Here is an 18,772-nt window from a genome sequence, read left to right on the forward strand (position 1 = left end):
CTGCTGATTATGTGAAACAATGTAGGTAAGGACATTCATTGTAACAATAGGTTGCATGATAATACACATTATAACATGTTGCTCATGAGTCTTTAGCAGAGAGAGAAGCAGACTGCCTTGTGTCTCTTCCTATAAGGGCACTAATTCCATCATGGGGGCTCCACCCTTATGCTAATTAGCTCCCAAGGGCCAGCAATCAGGATCAATTTTTGTGGTAGTTCCAAAGCTAAGTTCACGTGTCTAAGACTTCTCTCCTTTTATTATACAGTCTCATCTCTTCCCTGCTTTCTACTCTTCCCCTATTTGTTTTTTTTTTTGAGACAGGGCCTCTGTCTCACTCAGGCTGGAGTGCCGTGATGCGATCTTGGCTCACTGGGCTCACTGCAGCCACTGCCTTCAGGGCTCAAGTCATCCTCCCACCTCAGCCTCTCGAGTAGCTAAGGCTACAGGCACATGCCACTACGCCTGGCTAATTTTTTTTTTTTTTTTGTCGCAACGGGGGGTCTTGCTACATTGCTCAGGTTGGTGTTAAACCTCGGCTAGGATTACCGGCGTGAGCCACTGTGCCAGCCATCGACTCTTTCTCTTTTAGTTTAATCTACCTGAAACAGCTAGCTGTTCTATGTTTGGAGGCTTATTAGCTTATTATTGTTTTCTCCTCACCACCTTTTTGGGGATCCGTTTCTTGAGGACTGGGAGAGCCTCTCTTCACAGCAGCACTCCTCCGGACTCCCAGGCCATATACTCTCGGGAAATGTTGGTTATTGAATGAATGACGCCAAGAGGAAGGGTCTGCTCCCAACACGGCCTTAGCACAGCGCCTGGAAGTTGTAACAGATTCTGGCACATAGTAGGAGCTCAGGAAACATTTATGTAATGAATGAATGAATGAGCGCACACAGTAACTAGGAGAAAGGGCTCAATACACATTTCTGTATTAAACGCACAGTGCCTGGAACACAGTAAGCGCTCCCTCTGTGGCAGCTGTGAATATCCCTGGGCAAAGACTGTGAAACCTTGTCCAAGAGCTTGGCTTCACTGTGCCCGGGTTCGAATCTGGCCTCCTCTTCCCAGGTGTGCGACCTCGGGCAAGTGACTTAATCCCTTTGTGCTTCAGTTTTCTTCTCTGTAAAAGGCGGACGGCGGCGCGAGCCTCCGAAGACACACACTTCCCAGAGCACTCGGACCCGCTGCCTGGTCCACAGCGCGGCCGCCGCGCCACGCCAGCCGGCCTGGGCTGCGGGGACACAGGCCGGGGGCTCCGCGCCCTCTTCCGCGGCCGCCACGGGCGCGACCCGGACCCACGGTCCCGCCCCACCACGATCAGTGCACCGCGAGGGGGCGGGGCGGCCACGAGGGGCAGCCCACGGCAGCCACGGGCCGGCAGTCCGCCACCCGCCCGGGAGCCCGGCCGCCTGCACTTCTTTCTCTCCCTCTCCGCCTCCCTCCCTCCCTCTTCCCGGCCCGAAGACACGGCCGCGCTCGGCTCAGCAGCGCCTCCCGCGAGCCGCCACCGCCACCACCGCCGCCGCCGCCGCCGCCACTCCGGACCCCTCCCCCGCCCGCCCCCTGCTCCCCCCGCACGGCCGGCGCCCGTCACGTGACCCGGCGCCAGCCAATGGCGGGCCGAGCCGCGGTCGGCGGCCGCCATTGCTGTCAGAGCAAGCGAGCCCGGGGAGGGAGGAGAAGCGAGGCTGACTGGGGAGGAGGGGGGGGTGGGGGAGGAAGAGGAAGGAGGGGACGTCGCTCGGCTGCCGGGGTCGCCCGCTGGCTTCGTCCGCACCCCCCCCTTCGCGAGTTCGCGCTCCGCGGCGGCGGCGGCTCCGAGGCGGCGGCGGCGGCTCCGGGGCTCGCCTCCCCTCGCGCGCCGGCGGGGGCCGAGGGGGAGTCGGTGGCTGGAGATAAACAAGGCGGCGGCAGCGGCGGCGGCGGCTGAGGAGCAGGGAAGGCGGAGGCGGCGGCCGGCCCGCAGCGCCGGCCCGGGAGGCAGCGGCGGCCCTGAGAGGCGGGGTGGGCGCCGGGCCGCACGGACAGCGCCCCCCGCCGCCGCCGAAGCCGCCGCAGCCGCCGCCGCCGCCCGAGCAGGAAGGAGCCGCGCGGCCGCCGCGGACCCCCCCGCCAGCCCGGGCCCGCCGCCCCCGGCGCGGCGTCGCCGCGGCGCCTCCCGCCTGCCCGCCGGCCCTCGCGCCCTCCCCCGGCGGCGGCGGCGGCCCGGCCGCCCCGCGCTCCCCGGCGAGGCGCCGCCGCCCGGCCCGGCCTCGCCTCGGACGCCTCGCTCCGACATGCCCCGCTCTGGCGGCCGGGCTCGCGGAGGATCATGACTGCGGCAGCGAACTGGGTGGCGAACGGGGCGAGCCTGGAGGATTGTCACTCCAACCTCTTTTCGCTGGTGAGTAGCCGGGCTGCGGGGAGGGGGCTGTGTCGGGGAGGGGGGGCTCCCCGACCTCCGCCGCCGACCAACTTTCTCCTCCCGCCGCCGGGACTTCGCCCCTCCCTCGCGTCTCCCCGCCGTTCGCCTCTCGCCGATTCTCCCCCTTTTGGATCGTCTCTCTCTCGCCTTGGATCCCATCCAGTGTTTATTTGGCTCTTTAAAAATCATTTGTGAGCGCGGCGCTCGGCGTGGAATTTGCATGTGGAAGTCTCGGAGCTGCGGATTCTGGGTCTCACTTCGAACGCCCACCCTCTGTTGCAATTGCACTCCCCTTCTCCTCCCCTTTCCCCCTTTTTTTCCCCCCGTAAATGTGGAAGGCTTTCCTTGTGCTGCCCGCGCCTCCGATCGGCCACCTCTTCCCCGCTGTCGGATCGGCTGCCCGCCCGCCCGCCTGCCTTTTGAATTTTTTAAAATTCCGTAATGACACCTGCAATTTCGCCCGAAAACAGTTGATTGAATGCGATTGTGTCAGGAAAGGACTCTTGCACCCGAAGCTCCCGCGGTTGTAAACATCGACAACCGCTTGCCTCTCGGGGCTTACTACGCTGGAGAGCCGTAAAGCCATTGCACCGAGCCGACGGAAGGTGGAGAAAGCTTTTTTTTCTTTCTCTCCTTCTGTGTCTTTTAAAAACTGTTTTCTCTGTCCTAACAACGAATCCACACACACACACACACACAAAAGCAACAAGCTGGGCGGTTTGATAACATCGCTTTTATCTGCCTTCGCCTCTCTCGCGCTCTCTCTCTGATAATTGACAACTTTTCCTTCGGATTTGAATCGCCTGCCTTAATCTTGAAGCAGTTAGGGTGTCAATTGTTCTCGTGGAAGCCTGGCACCCGCCGACGGCGTCTAGATTCATCGAAATTAAAAATGTATAGGGCTCCAGCAACTCTTTCCTGGCGGTGGCAGTGACATTTGGTGGTAAATGCCATCTTTGCTTTTTATTGGGTCGTATTACCTACCTCTGAAAACATTCACGTTGTTAAACCTGGCGTTTAGGCTAATAATTGCAGTGCGTGGTCTTTAAATATGTGCTTTGTGCATGAGTTACCGTATGTATAGCTATGTACCCAGGAGAGTACGAATTTGTTTAAATATTGAGCAAAGATTTGTAAACAGATGTAAGGCAATTACGTTTCAAGCGTAGAATATAATTGGAAAATTGGCTGAACGGTTTATTTAATTTATCCTTAAAAACACCCAACCTATTTTCAGTTGTGTGCCCTGGTTTTTTTAGGGGGAGGTGAGTCCCTTTTGGAGAGCATGCATTTGGGAAATTATTTTCTGTAACCCCCGCTATAGATAGAAGCATCATTTCCCTCTTAATCCTTGTTTACACTGGATAAATAATTTAGTGTTCAAATTGTAATTAGTTACATTTAATTATGGGTGGCCTAGATGCTTTTTTGCTATGAGACTAATGGAGAAATGCAAATTCTCGCCAACTTTTCAAATGAAAGTATTATGTTATTATAAATGTGTTACAATGCAGACCAAAAAATCAACACATGCGATTCTTACCTACAAAGACCGAGTGGCATAATATCATTGATCCCACTCTAGTAAGATCAGGTAAATTTTTTAAAATGAAATATTTTAATCCAGATATTTCATCTTAAAATTCAGTTATAAGTTGGAATTCTTTCTGTTAGTATTGTGATAATTTTCCCTTGTTTTTTTGGTATGTGGGAGTAAAACCCCCTTTTGCCCCTTCTTTTTCCCTCCACAGTCTTATCATTTGGTATCAGTCAGGTTCAGGGACTTTCATAGATTAGCAAACATATTGATCAAGGGGTATTGAAAATGGTTTTTGTGTGGTTCCTGGTGATCGCATTGACACTTACAGGTAATTAAAATAACCAAGTAGAGAGATCTCCCAAATTATCATATATTATGCTGACTGGTAATGACTGTGTATATACAGATTGTGTAGCCGTATGAAAGTGTATGTATAGCCAGTCTTTTAGGGTATATCATTTCTTTTATCTTTTTTTTTTTTTAAAGCTTAAGTAAGGATGATAACGTTACAGAGATAACATGCTTGAGATTCTTTTGGAGAAGCAGTTTTGTAGGAGAGGATTCTGTACTTTGATTTTGACTGACTAAAGGTTTGTGTTTCAGATATTTCTTCCCTAAACCTCTTTAAACCAATGGATTGATTTTTGAATATGCTCTTTTAGAAATAATTATTTTTTAAATAGCAACTTTGAAATAGAGAACTGTAGTAATGCTTAGTTGATTTTTTTTTTTTTGAAAGGAATGTAAAATGTATTCATTGTCTTGTACATGGAGTGTGGATAAGGTGCTATTAAAGAAATCTAAAGTAAACTGCTGACTTGTACATTTTTCTGGTTCCAAATTGATATTTTTTTTGAAAATGCTATACAGAAGCAGCAACCTGGAATATTAAAAGTATGTTGCCTAAAGTACATTGTATATAATAGTTATTTCTGAAGGAGATCTAATCCCTTGTTCAAAATAAAGCATATTTTTTATAAGAACGCTTTATGGTTTAATCATAGCTTGCGTTTTTTTCTTTTGGCCTACAGGTTTTTTTTTTTTTTTTTTAAGCAAAGTATTTATAAAGAATTTACCTAGATACTCTCATTACTTAGATTGAAATAAGAAATTAAAGTTCTGTACCATGGTAATAACCACCCAGTTTCCATTACCTTGAGGTGTTCATTATGGCTTACTGAAAGTTGATTGTGCAGTCAATCAGACACCTTAAGATTTCTGCTAGTCTTTTACTTATTTTTCTGATTTTTTACTGCATGGAATCAAATTTCCTAAATTAATTTTTTAACATCCATTCCCTTTTCCTAACGTGTGAAAAATGCCCTTGTCTATATACGATATGGGTAGATTGTATGTGTTTCTTATTCTAACCGTGAGATTTGTAGCTGCTGCATTAAGTGCATGCCTGGCTCTGCCTTTCTGACTCAAAACTATTCTCTTATGCTGTCCATCACATTTCTGGGTGACTTTTCATATATTCACTCAGTTAGTCGTTCAGTTAAAAGTGTGTTAAATTTGCCTTTTTGAAAAGTGTAACAGGGCATTCTGTGGTATGTGAACTCATTCTTGCGAGAAGACGTGGTTTCTGGATGTTAAGTACGTATTTTTCTCTATTGAGTTAATACGGAGAAAGCGATTTTGTGCCCTTTAACTAGACTTAAGTATGTGCTCTTTGATATGAGGGAGTGATCTCTAATTCTTAGATATGTATGCTCCACTTTCATGTCTTATTTGCTTAGAATCTTCCTGACTATGGATAATTGGGTGATAATCGCAAATTCTTGCTGAATTGAGACACTCGTACACCCATTAGTCCATAATTCCTATTGAAGACCATTAATTCTATATTTGAAGCTTTTAAGGTAATCTATTGTTGACCTAATTTCTTTTTGTCTTAAGGGTTTTTTTTTTTTTTTTTCCAGAAAGGGAAGACAGTTGCAAATGTAGAAACTTCGAAATCTGTTTTTTTTTTTTTTTTTTTTTTTTTGAGCTAGAATAGGGTGGACTATAAAATGCAAACTAGGAAAAGGGAATGGTTTCTCTAATTTTCAAAGTGCTAAAATACACAAGGTATTTTTTTGTACCAGTTCATTGTGATTTTATAATTTATGTTTAAAGCATTTTTTTTCTTTAAAATATGGTTCATTTTCTTTTCTTTTCTTTTTTATTTTTTTGAGATGGAGTTTCACCTTGTTGCTCAGGCTGGAGTGCGAAAGTGCGATCTCAGTTTACTGCAACCTTTGCCTCCCAGGTTCAAGCGATTCTCCTACCTCAGCCTCCCGCATACCTGGGATTATAGGCATGCGCCACCAGGCCTGGCTAATTTTGTATTTTTAGTAGAGACGGGGGTTTCTCCATGTTGGTCAGGCTGGTCTTGAACTCCTGACCTCAGGTGATCCACCTGCTTTAGCCTCCCAAAGTGCTGGGTTTACAGGCATGAGCCACTGCACCCAGCCATCATTTTCTGTAATGAAAATATTTACAGTTTGTTAATGTATGTTTTTGGTTTAGCATTTTGTTGTTAGTAGCACATGGTGTTACAGTATTTATATATTTTTAATAGCAATAATTGCCACCCGGTAATAGTTGCCATATTAACCTCCAATTGCTAGTAAATATTTTTAAGTACATAATAGACAGCAATTTAAGGCATAGTGTAGCAGTTTACTGGACCGTTTTAAAGAGCCATTTGTACGTGTGATGAGTTCATAATTTTAAAGAGACAATAATGTACCTTAGGCCTGTATGCTACAAATATTTTGCTGTGGATGTTGCTTGAAGTGCTCATTGGGAAGAAGGTAGGGCCTATTCTTTGTGAGAAGAATGGGCAAGGGGGTGCGTTTAGGATAGTATGTATTTATTGAGTTTATGCCAGGTGCTTATGTAGCTTATCATTTGCCTTTTGTTTTTGTTTTTGTTTTTATTTTTTGAGACTGGAGTCCCACTCTCACCCAGGCTGGAGTGCAGTGGCGCAGTCTTGGCTCACTGCAACCTTGGACTCCTTGGCTCAAGCGATTCTCTTGCCTCGGCCTCCCCAGCAGCTGGGATTATAGGCGTCTGCCACCATGCCCATCTAATTTATTTGTGTTTTTAGTAGAAATGGGGTTTCACCATGTTGGTCGGGCTGGTCTGGAACTCCTGACCTCAGGTGATCCACCCTCCTCGGCCTCCCGAAGTGCTGGGATTACAGGCGTGAGCCATCACGCCCAGCCTAGCTTATCATTTTCTTTGGAATGTTCTGGTTATTAATGAATATATTAAGTATTTATTTGGGGAAAAAACCTTCCTCTTAAGGCATTCCTTTAAATAACATTAAGTTTTGGTCGTTTATTATATTAATTTATTATGGAGAAATTGATCTTTTTTGTTCACTGACTACTTTAGCCGGTTTTTTTTTTTTGTTTTTGAGATGGAGTCTCGCTGTATAGCCCAGGCTGGAGTGCAGTGGCGCAATCTTGGCTCACTGCAACCTCCACCTCCGGGTCCCAGATCAAGCAATTCTCCTGCCTCAGCCTCCTGAGTAGCTGGGATTACAGGCACATGCCACCATGCCCAGCTGAGTTTTGTATTTTTAGTAGAGATGGAGTTTCACCATGTTGGCCAGGTTGGTCTTGAACTTCTGACCTCGTGATCCGCCTGTCTCGGCTTCCCAAAGTGCTGGGATTATAGGCGTGAGCCACTGCGTGTGGCCAGCCTGGTTTTAAATTGTATTCTTTAAACACTTTCAGATATCTCTTCCACTCGAGTTTAATAAAGAAGATGCTCTCTCACCAGTTTGTACTAGTGCTGTAAATTGTGATAACTAAGCTAAGTTGGTTCTATATTTTTGCCTAATAATTTAAAATTTTTGCCTAGTAATTTAAAATTGAGATGAAACTCTTATCTCAATGTAAATATGTAAATAGTAAAGAGAAACTGTTAAAGACAACAGAAAAATTATTTATTTTTTATGTACAGTTATTTCAGCTGTTTCTCAAAACTTTTTGATTTTTTGTTTTTTTTTTTTGAGATGGAGTCTTGCTCTGTCGCCCGGGCTGGAGTGCAGTGGCACGATCTCAGCTCACTGCAAGGCCTGCCTCCCGGGTTTATGCGATTCTCCTGCCTCAGCCTCCCGTGTAGCTGGGACTACAGGCGCCCGCCACCTCGCCCGGCTAGTTTTTTGTATTTTTAGTAGAGACGGGGTTTCACCATGTTAGCCAGGATGGTCTCAATCTCCTAACCTCGTGATCCGCCCGTCTTGGCCTCCCAAAGTGCTGGGATTACAGGCTTGAGCCACCGCGCCCGGCAAAACTTTGAATCAAAGAGATAGATTTTTCTTTGAAACATTTGACTTATTTTTGATTGAAGAAATTAAGGCAAATAAGAAAATAATAGTGTTCCCCTCCTTTAAGCTAGTAGTAGGAGTTCTGAAAGTTTATTGCATTTTATTTCACAGGACCTAACCAGTGAGCGAGATCAGACAAACTTTATGAGAATTAGTTGTATGGTTGAGTATTAGGTATTACTATTATTGTTGAACTGTGCATTGCAACCGTAGAAATGAAGAAAAATATATATGCAGCGTTGTTATTAGTGTCATTTATTTTAGATGTATTGTGTGCAAATCTGCTTTACAAACTGTTGTGTGATGTTGGCCACCAGAATTTGTTTTGTCATAACATTTCTTTTTTATTTTTCTTTCTTTTTTTTTTTGAGACGAAGTCTCGCTCTGTCGCCCAGGCTGGAGTGCAGTGGCGCGATGTCGGCTCACTGCAAGCTCCGCCTCCTGGGTTCACGCCATTCTCCTGCCTCAGCATCCCCAGTAGCTGGGACTACAGGCGCCTGCCACCATGGCCAGCTAATTTTTTTCTATTTTTAGTAGAGATGGGGTTTCACCGTGTTAGCCAGGATGGTCTCCATTTCTTGACCTCGTGATCTGCCCACTTTGGCCTCCCAAAGTACTGAGATTACAGGCGTGAGCCCCCGCACCTGGCCTGTCATAACATTTCTATTTTAAGAAATTACATGTAATGTATTTCAAAGTGAGGTAGTTAGGTAGCCTAAAAAGGTGTCTGTATAGTATGGTAGCGTGCGCGCGCGCGCGCACACACAACGCATAATTGTTTCATAGGACTCGCTTAGAGTTTCAGAATTAGCGAATCAGTATTTGTACGTGTTCTTGGAATTTAGGACATTTTCCCCTCTCCTGAGTCATTTAACTTCTTTCTGAGCTTGTTCAGCTATCCCTCCCTCCCTCCCCCCTTTCCCTTCCCTCCCCCCCTTTCCCTTCCCTCCCCCCTTTCCCTTTCCTCCCCCCCTTTCCTTCCCTCCCCCCTTTCCCTTCCCTCCCCCCTTTCCCTTCCCTCCCTCCCTTTCCCTTCCCTCCCTCCCTCTCCTCCCTCCCTCCCTCTCCTCCTCCCTCCCCCCTTTCCTTCCCTCCCCCCTTCCCTTCCCTCCCCCCTTCCCTTCCCTCCCCCCTTTCCCTTCCCTCCCCCCTTTCCCTTCCCTCCCCCCTTTCCCTTCCCTCCCCCCTTTCCCTTCCCTCCTCCCCTTTCCCTTCCCTCCCCCCTTTCCCTTCCCTCCCCCCTTTCCCTTCCCCCCCCCTTTCCCTTCCCTCCCTCCCTCCTCTCCTCCCTCCCTCCCTCTCCTCCTCCCTCCCTCCCTCTCCTCCTCCCTCCCTCCCTCTCCTCCTCCCTCCCTCCCTCCCTCCCTCCCTCCCTCCCTCTCCTCCTCCCTCCCCCCTCTCCTCCTCCTCCTTTCTTTTTTTTTTTTTTTTTTTTTTTTTTTTTGAGACGGAGTCTCGCGCTGTCACCCAGGCTGGAGTGCTGTGGCCGGATCTCAGCTCACTGCAAGCTCCGCCTCCCGGGTTCACGCCATTCTCCTGCCTCAGCCTCCCGAGTAGCTGGGACTACAGGCGCCCGCCACCTCGCCCGGCTAGTTTTTTGTAGTTTTTAGTAGAGACGGGGTTTCACCGTGTTAGTCAGGATGGTCTCGATCTCCTGACCTCGTGATCCGCCCGTCTCGGCCTCCCAAAGTGCTAGGATTACAGGCTTGAGCCACCGCGCCCGGCCTCCTCCTCCTTTCTTTTTTTTCAAAACGGAGTCTCGCTCTGTTGCTGGGCTGGAGTTCAGTGGTGTGAAGTTGCCTCACTGCAACCTCTGCCTCCTGGGTTCAGGACTACAGGCTCGCGCCACTTACATGCCCAGCTAATTTTTGAATTTTTTAGAAGACACGGGGTTTCACCTTGTTGGCCAGCATGATCTGTATCTCCTGACCTGTGATCCGCGCGCTTCGGCCTCCCGAAGTGCTGGGATTACAGGTGCGAGCCACCTCGCCTGGCTGATAATTTTCTTTTATAGTATATGCTCTCATTGTTTATTTGAAAGATTTAAAGGTGTTAGCTTTGCTCTGTTGGGGGAATTCACTTCATTACATAGGGGAGATGATATTTCATTAATGTTAGTAAATATTAACATAAACGAGGAATTCTGAATTCAGACTTATTTGCATGAATGAAATATGTATGCTTGTCCAATTTTTAAGTATGAAGTCACTTATGTACATCAGCGTTTTCTGGCTTTGCTTTAGTTGATAGAAAAATAGTTCTAAATTCGTGTTCCTTTACTCCATTGTTGTATTACTGAACTTTAAGATTATCTGGCTGGGCATGGTGGCTCAAGCCTGTAATCCCAGCACTTTGGGAGGCCAAGGCGGGCGGATCACGAGGTCAGGAGATCGAGATCATCCTGGCCAACATGGTGAAACCCCCGTCTCTACTAAAAATAGAAAAAAATTAGCTGGGTGTGGTGGTGCGTACCGTAGTCCCAGCTACTTGGGAGTTTGAGACGGGAATCGCTTGAACCAGGAGGCCGAGGTTTCAGTGAGTAGAGATGGCGCTTCTGCACTCCAGCCTGGTGACAGAACAAGACTGTCTGAAAAAAAAAAAAAAGATTATCTGTAGTATAGAATAGATTTTGTCCTCACCAGTTGGCTGTAATAATCCTCCTTTAGGAACTCCTGTTTTTCTTGCTTTTGTATTAGCATGTTGTAGTTATCTTTGTTGGAGTAGAGTTGTCCTCTTTTTTTTTAAGTTAATAAAGTGTTTTTTAGAATATATTTTGATTTTAGTTTGGAAAAAAAGAAGAAAAATGCCTTTTATTTTTTCGTTGACCTCTTTATAGATGACAGGAGAGTCAGTTGTGTCTAAGGGAAAATGTTATTTCATTGGCATTTCCATACTCTGGTTTACTATGTATGTTTCTGAGTGTTTATTTCTCATTCTAGATGAATTGTGGTGTAGAATCTTATCAAAACTGTAATTCTACTACTTTGAAATAGCACAGAGCCTTGGCTGACAGCTTTCTACATTTTGTACTATTTTTCAGTATAGTAAAATTCCATTACTGTTTTTCTTTTTTGGTTTTGTTTTGTTTTTGAGACAGTCTCCCTGTGTCACTCCAGCTGGAGTGCAGTGGCCTCAAGCAATCCTCCCACCTCAGCCTCCCAAAATGTTGGGATTATAGGCGTGAGCCATTGTTCTCTGCCGCCATTACTGTTAAAGGATCCTCTTGAGTTGATTGCATCAAAATTTCATTTGTGTCTTTTTTTTTTTTTGCATGGTTTAAATTTGTAGCTTTAACTTTAAAAGTAGATTGGGGGGGTGGGGAGGAGGGAGAGCATCAGGAATAATAGTTAACGGATGCTGGGCTTAATATCTAGGTGATAGGCCGGGTGCGGTGCTGAGGCCTGTAATTCCAGCATTTTGGGAGGCCGAGGCCGGCGGATCACGAGGTCAGGAGATTGAGACCATCGTGGCCAACATGGTGAAACCCCGTCTCTACTAAAAATACAAAAAGTAGCTGGGTGTGGTGGCATGTGCCTGTAATCCCAGCCACTTGGGAGGCTGAGACAGGAGAATCGCTTGAACCAGGGATTTGGAGGTTGCGGTGAGCCGAGATCGCACCACTGCACTGCAGCCTAGCGACAGAACGAGACTCTATCTCAAAACAAAACAAAACAAAAAAAGAACAACAAAAAACCTAGGTGATGGGAAATCTGTGCAGCAAATCACCATGGCACACATTTACCTATGTAACAAAACCTGCAAATGTACCCCAGAACTTAAAATAAAAGTTGATGGGAAAAAAAAATTGATAGGAGAAGGTAAAGCAGGAAAATATTTCCTTTTAAGTTTTCATTAGATCTTTTTACTTAATAAGTCTTAATTTGTATTGTCACTGAGTTGAATGTATTTAAGACATTTGATATTAAAATTGAATTTGAGTAACAGACTTATTTCAAATAAAATATGTAATTGTAAACAAGTTTTATGATATTGAGTAGAAATTTCAAAAATTGGTAATCTAAAAGGATATTAAACTGAATAATAATTATTGTGATCTTTTTTTCTCCCTTAAAGAACATTGACAAATTGATGAGGAAGTTTTTTTTTTTTTTTTTTTTTTGCGGGGGGTGGGGCAGGGATGAGGGGAGATAGGGTCTCACTATGTTGCCTAGGCTGGTTTCAAACTCCTGGCCTCAAATGATCCTTCCCTTTGGCCTCCCAAAGTACTGGGATTACAGTTGTGAGTATGAGGAAGTATTTTTGAATGTAATACAGGAGGCTTCTTCATAGTTCAATATTATTTTATTAAGAAGGATGATTAAACCTATCTGAACTTAATATGAGAGCTAATAAGGTATTCAAAATAGTATAATTGGTTTAAACAAAACATTTTATGTTGACAATTCTAACTATTGAATTTTCATGTCCTAAAGAGAAACAAGGAAAAACATACATATATTTAACTCTGGAACTAGCTCCTAGTATTTGTGCCTGCGTGTAAGCCTGGCACAATCCTACTTACGAAGAAGTTCAGATGTTACCTCCTCTGACTACCACAGGCAGAACTAGTTACCCTGGCACCTGATGTGTACCTCCCTCTGTGTACCTCTCTCTGTGTACCTCTGATAACCAGATGAGCTTCTGCAGAAGAGTGACCCTGTCGAAATCATCTTTGCTAGGTGCTCGTTAACTATCTGTTAAGTGAATGAATTCCTGGACGGTTATTCTCCATTCCTCAAGGGAGCTCTTATTGATGATTTGGGTCTTGATCACAAGCGTGCTGTTTTTATTTCAGCTTATTTTGATGATTAACTCTGTGTTCTGAATATATTTTATCTAGACTGTATGTACTGTGGCTTGGTAATATTTTAGATGAAATCTAGAAATTCCTTATTAAAGACAATTCCCACTGATCATGAGACATGTTCTTTCTTCTCAAAGGAATAGGAATTCATTTAGTATTTATATTTTCTGTAGCATAGTAGGCAACCTATAGATTTTTGAGCCTTCTGGGGATTTTGTTTGGGGGCTTGATCCAGAATTTCCTTACTTTCATTCTTTAAGCAGGCCTTTTTTTCAACGTTCAAAAGATTATTTTCTGTGAGCCCAGTAAAATGGGAAATGAACTGGTAATAGGGAAACTTGAGTTGTATTAAACATTTTTACTAGTGACTTGCCAGCTTGATCACATAATAGTTCTGTGCCTCAGTTTCTCCTGTAAACTTGGTGTTAATTTGGAGGGCAGGAGGTGTGAAAAATCATTTTGAGTACCTTTTAAGGAAAGCACTTTGGATGACTAGATAATGTTCTTTAATAGGAAGAGACCTTTCGTAAATTACAACTAAAGTTACAGAGTAGCCAGAGGCAGTTAACCAGGAAGTTGGAATGGTAAAATGACTTGTTTTAAGTATAGCATTTATGTGTGACTTTGTATTTTTTTCTAGGGAGCAGAGGATTAAATTGTTCTTGTGTCGTTCCTCATAAATAAGCCAAGATTGAGAAGAAAAACTTGAAATTTATCTTTAGTTTTTAACAGTTTTTCGTTACAACCATATATGATTCACAGTTGCATGGTGTGCCTTTAATGCGCTGGGTGATATTGCTGTACCAACTCTGAGCTGTAGCTGGCTGAGATTGGGAATTGAACTGTGGCTCTTATTTGGTAGTTTAAGCTATTAATTCCTTGGCAGCTCTGGAGTGCTCTTTGAACTTTAAATAGCAGTTCTATTAACATTTTGAGATTCATCTCAGGGAATGTCAGGAATAGTACTTAATAAATATATTTTTCTTCTTAAAGACTAAATCATGTTTTAGTTTGACACGCATGTCACAACCCTTACTGTGTTTTGAATAGAGAGAACGCAGCTACTGGCTAATTTCTATTTTCTGTTTAATAATGTGGCAGTATCTAAAAATATTGTTTAGCCTTGTTGAAGGAAGGAAAGCCCTCCCACAAATCTGTAGCGTTTGTATTAGTCATGTTGAGTATGAATAGTGTCTTAAGTTGTATCTAGAGGTTTAGAGTTTTACATGTAGGTTGTCTCCCGTGTTCTAAAATATTAGAAAAAGTTAATGTGTAAGTTTGTTTTCACAAAACTCCCTTCTGTTGCTACAAATGATGGTTAGTCTGTTTACCTTGTATATTATACTTAATTAGGTGTGTTATAAAACTCAAATGCTATTTATGGCAGCGTTTTTTATGGGAATGAACTTACACTTAGTGTTCTCATGTAGAGTGTCAGGAGCACCTTTTCTCTGACTTATAGTCCTGGCAGTCAGAGCAGACACTTCTCTGCTGCAGGCAGTGGGAGCTATAGCCCCTCTTCTAGGCCAGGGAGAGGATTGCTGTGTGAAAAAGGCTTGAAGAGAGTGTGGAGAGGTGAGGATGGCTCCCTGTGGGAAGAGCAGCAGTTTTGAAGGCAGGTTTTCCTTTCCCTGCTTGCAGGCACCCACTGTTGCTTTCTCTTTGCTGATACTAGTGGCAGGTTCTGTGATGTCATCAGGAAAAGACTGTGTATTTCTTTGCCTTTTAGCACTTCCTTTCTCTTTCCTCTCCTTCTTCACTCAGCCCTGGAAACAAGCTTTCTGCTGGCTATTATGTTTGCTAAATGAGGACTTATGAGATCCAATGAGATGAAAAGGAAATTAGGGCTGAGATTGGATGGGGTAGCCAGTAAACAAATACTTAGAAATGTTAATGTATTATATGCTATGTTAGATACATTTGAGACATGTATTTTGGAATAATGTACATCAGAAATTATTAAAATCTAGCTTGGGTTAACAAAAGGGCTAGACTGATGTGCGGAAAAAAGATCTGCATGCACTATTTAGTTTCTGCAGAGGGAGAGTGACATGGACCGCATAATATCTGATAATAGCTTGTAGCCAGAGAAACCCAAAAGGGGAGTTTTAGAACTGGATGTTGAAGGAATGGATGGATGTGGCTTGCTAGAGAAGAAGGGGAAGGGCATTCTTGGGAAGCTTGACAATTCCTAGTCTTTATTCTTGAGGATCTTTATTGAGGTGGTATGTAGGAGAACACTTCTAATTTATGGTCCTAGTTCTTGGCTTTCTTTTAAAAAACAGTACAAAGACTTATTGAAATTGAATTTTTATTAGGTGGAAAATTTGAAGTGTGGGCAGGCCAATTTAGATTAAGAAGTGATGTTAAAATAATTTTCAGTTTTCTAAAATAATTCAGTTCTGAACTTTGAAAAAGTGCTATATTACGCAAAATGCTAACGACTAAAGTGACAAATATTTCAGAAACTGGACAGACGTGAATCTTAAATGAGCAGATGGGATATGAAACTAAAACGGGAGATAATCCAAGACGATATAGAAACTATTATGAGAAGTGAATTGAGGAAAAACAAGTGTGTTAAATGGTATTACATTTAATAGTGTGTTTAAAAGCCTTTCTAGGACTGCTCTCTTAAACAGACAAATTAGAATTGTTGAACTGTGTAACCCTTCATAGTTTAAATTCTGTGCATTGAAAACAAATTCGATTTTGGTTCAGGGTTACTTCTCATGAAGCCTAGGCTTTTAAGTTGTGAAGGTATAGGTTATATGTGCTTTAAATAGACAATCTGATTTGCTTTCTCTGACATAAAAGTAAAGAAATGAAATAACGGTGATTTTCAAAGACAGTCGTGGTGAACCTTGAAGGGGAGAGGTGTAAGGAGTGGTGAGGTGTAAGGAGTGAGAGTTTGCTATTTGGGCAGCTCGGTAGTTCAAATAATTATATTTGACTGTTGAGGGTAGAATCTTGGATAAGTGGGTTGAGGAATGAATGAATAGCAAGATAAGCCAGTACAGACACTGCAGTGCTGTCTATCTGATCTGTCTAGAGATGGGGGTTGAATGGGCAGTGGGGTCTTGCTGTGTTACGCAGGCTGGACTTGAACTCCGGAACTCAAGTAATCCTCTTGCCTCAGCCTCTGGAGTAGCTGGAATTTCAGGCATGCACCATTGTGTGCAGCTTACTTTTAAGTTTGATTCAGAAGGTGATTGTGAAGCAAGCAGGAATGGGGGAGTAGGGGAGGGTAAGAGCCTGAAAGGTAGATTTGTGTTTGTTGACTTTGGAGCAACACTAGTGGAAAGACAGAAGGAAAGATGTAAGATACAAGAAAAGTTGATAAAACAAGCCTGGCTGGAGAGGATGGTTATCAAAAACCCAGTCGATAGTGTTAGTACTAGAAAAGATTAAGACACCTCTTAGAAATACAAGATGTGATGATCTAAGAAAGGAGTAAGTGTGAAGGAAGTGGGAAACAATCTCAGTCTTATAACCTGAGTGTTTTTTGAGTTCAAGGATTAAAAGTAGTGAGCTTGAGCCCAAATAAACAAAATCAGGTTTTAAAATTTTAGCTAGGAGTTTTCCATTTTGTTTTGCAAAATATTGCAAGTTGATTGCCACAATCATTTTATTTTTGTTAGCTTCCTTTAAAGGTTTTAAAGAGTTTTACAACTTCACAAGTATAAAACTGATTTTGAACTAGACATATCAGAACTAACACGTATCTGCTGAAATGAGAAGGATTGTTCAAAGTAGGCCCCCTTGAAATGGATCAAATAATGTTGCCATTGTTTATAATAGTTTTTTGGTCCTTTTCCTTTGGAATTGCTTTTAGAGACAGTTGAGCTGACTACCCCAGAAAATCTTATTTTAAAATTTGCCTCTTTAGTCAGTGTCTTTTCTCTTTGCAGTTTATTGTTTTAGTTCTGCTTTTTGCTCTAAACTGCTGCCTAAGAGTTAACAGTTTAGTACTCTTCTGATGGGGGGCCTTGCTGCTGATGAGTGAAAGCCCAGGGAAAGCTCCATTGGGTATATTGGCGTACATACGTTGTGAATGTATGCCAGGAATTCCAGCCTTGCTTGAACCTCTGCCTTCTCAGATTCTGAGTCTAGTGGTTCAGTGTACTTTGTTTTCATACAGCTTCAGTGGAAGTGGGTTTAGCAATCTATTGATTGGCAAGACAGGATATTGGGACCAATTAAGTGGTAGTGGTATTTTTGCTTTTTGAGAATCAAGGCAAATTATCCTAAGGGTAGAGTAGAATTCTATGTTGTGTCTTCTGTCTGACTAGCAAGAGTCAGACATCAAATTGAGGCTCATTTTAGTGTCTTGGGATAAATAAATAAATGTATCCTGTTGAGATAATCTCTTAAGGTGTAAACTGAAGTTTGGTTTGTATGATATCCAACTTCTTACCTTTGACCACTTGGTGTTGCTTTATTCATTGGAGACTGCCTAGTAAGCTAGCTAGTAGCTAGCCCATACCTGTTGTCTCAGTAGTTTCTTCCACAGTTGGAGATGAGCACAATAGAATTTAGAATTATACTTTGTAGTAGTTTGCCTGAATAGTTGGTGTGGGAGGAGGTGCAGAGGACCCTTTACCCTGTAGTAGGGATGTCTCTACTAGTTTAGATTACAGGTTGCAGTGGCAAGTATTATTTCTGTTTTTCACTTCAGAAATATAATGAGATTTTTAGACCTTTCCTCAGTCAGTTTTACTTTTTTTGGTCTTCAGATTACATAGATAGTTTAATTTATAATTTTTTTGTAGTTTTTTTACATAATAAAAGAGAATGGAAATCCTGTCAGAAAGTGTTGTTGTGTAATCCTAGAGCTATAGATATTTTAGGAAAATTTAGCTACATAATAGTTACTCTAAACAAATAAGAAAAGGTGCTTTAAAAATTTTCAGATTTATGACACCTGAGCCATTTAGCATTTAGAATTTATATCAGAGCATGAATCTTCATCTTAGAAACTAAAGAGTACAAATATTTGCCTCCTGAGATACAAGTTCTTAACTAACATTTCAGTTACTAAAAACACAGTTTTCAAAGTATGTCTCTTTAACCTACAAAGTATAATCATCTGCACAGATTGAATCAGGTTTCATGATCCCAAATAGACTACATTCATTAGTTGTCTATAAATTACTTGAGAGAGAGATGTATGAAAATGATATTTTGTTGCTATTTGGTGATAAGGTTGTGAAACTGAGCTTTGCAACCGAGACAGATGGTGCTATTCTTGAATCTGCAAGATCCTATAACATTTAATTAAACAGTGAAATGATTCTCATGAGAATCCGTAGTTTGTTATATATAAGCTAATAAGCTGGCTTTAGTAAATTGTGTAAATTTGATTTGAAGTAGAAATTACCTATTCTAGGAAACTTTTCTAATGAATGTTGAGATGAATAGCTTGTGTTAGTGGTTTACATGGTAAACTCAAGGAAAATTCCAGATGGAAAAACAAGTGGGAATCACTAAGGTAGGCGTTTATCTTCTAAAGTGACTTTGATTTTGTTGCCAAACTTTCTCATATGGTAGGTGTGATATGCTGTTAAGAACCCACAGAGCTGACTTTAACAATTTCCAGAAAGCTGTGAGAAATTTAGTTATATATGTTAACACCCATTTTAGAAAATATCTATTGATTTAGATTCCTTGTAATCTACCTTATATTTTAATTTT

General features: G+C 43.0%; 1 protein-coding gene across 2 annotated transcripts in view; it reads left to right on the plus strand.

The window, feature by feature from the left end:
- The first annotated feature begins 2,116 nt into the window (after positions 1-2,116).
- MED13L (mediator complex subunit 13L) overlaps positions 2,117-18,772 on the plus strand; it is a 327,210-nt gene continuing 310,554 nt past the window's right edge. Inside the window, exon 1 of one of the 2 annotated variants that reach the window (XM_033220469.1) lies at positions 2,117-2,389. In XM_033220469.1, coding sequence (XP_033076360.1) covers positions 2,318-2,389 — 72 coding nt within the window. In that variant the 5' untranslated portion in view covers positions 2,117-2,317. The remainder of the gene's footprint in view (positions 2,390-18,772) is intronic. The other variant, XM_033220470.1, reaches the window with a different exon arrangement.

The sequence above is a fragment of the Trachypithecus francoisi genome, unplaced genomic scaffold, assembly GCF_009764315.1.
Source record: "Trachypithecus francoisi isolate TF-2019V2 unplaced genomic scaffold, Tfra_2.0 Lachesis_group11, whole genome shotgun sequence".
Lineage (NCBI taxonomy): Eukaryota > Metazoa > Chordata > Mammalia > Primates > Cercopithecidae > Trachypithecus > Trachypithecus francoisi.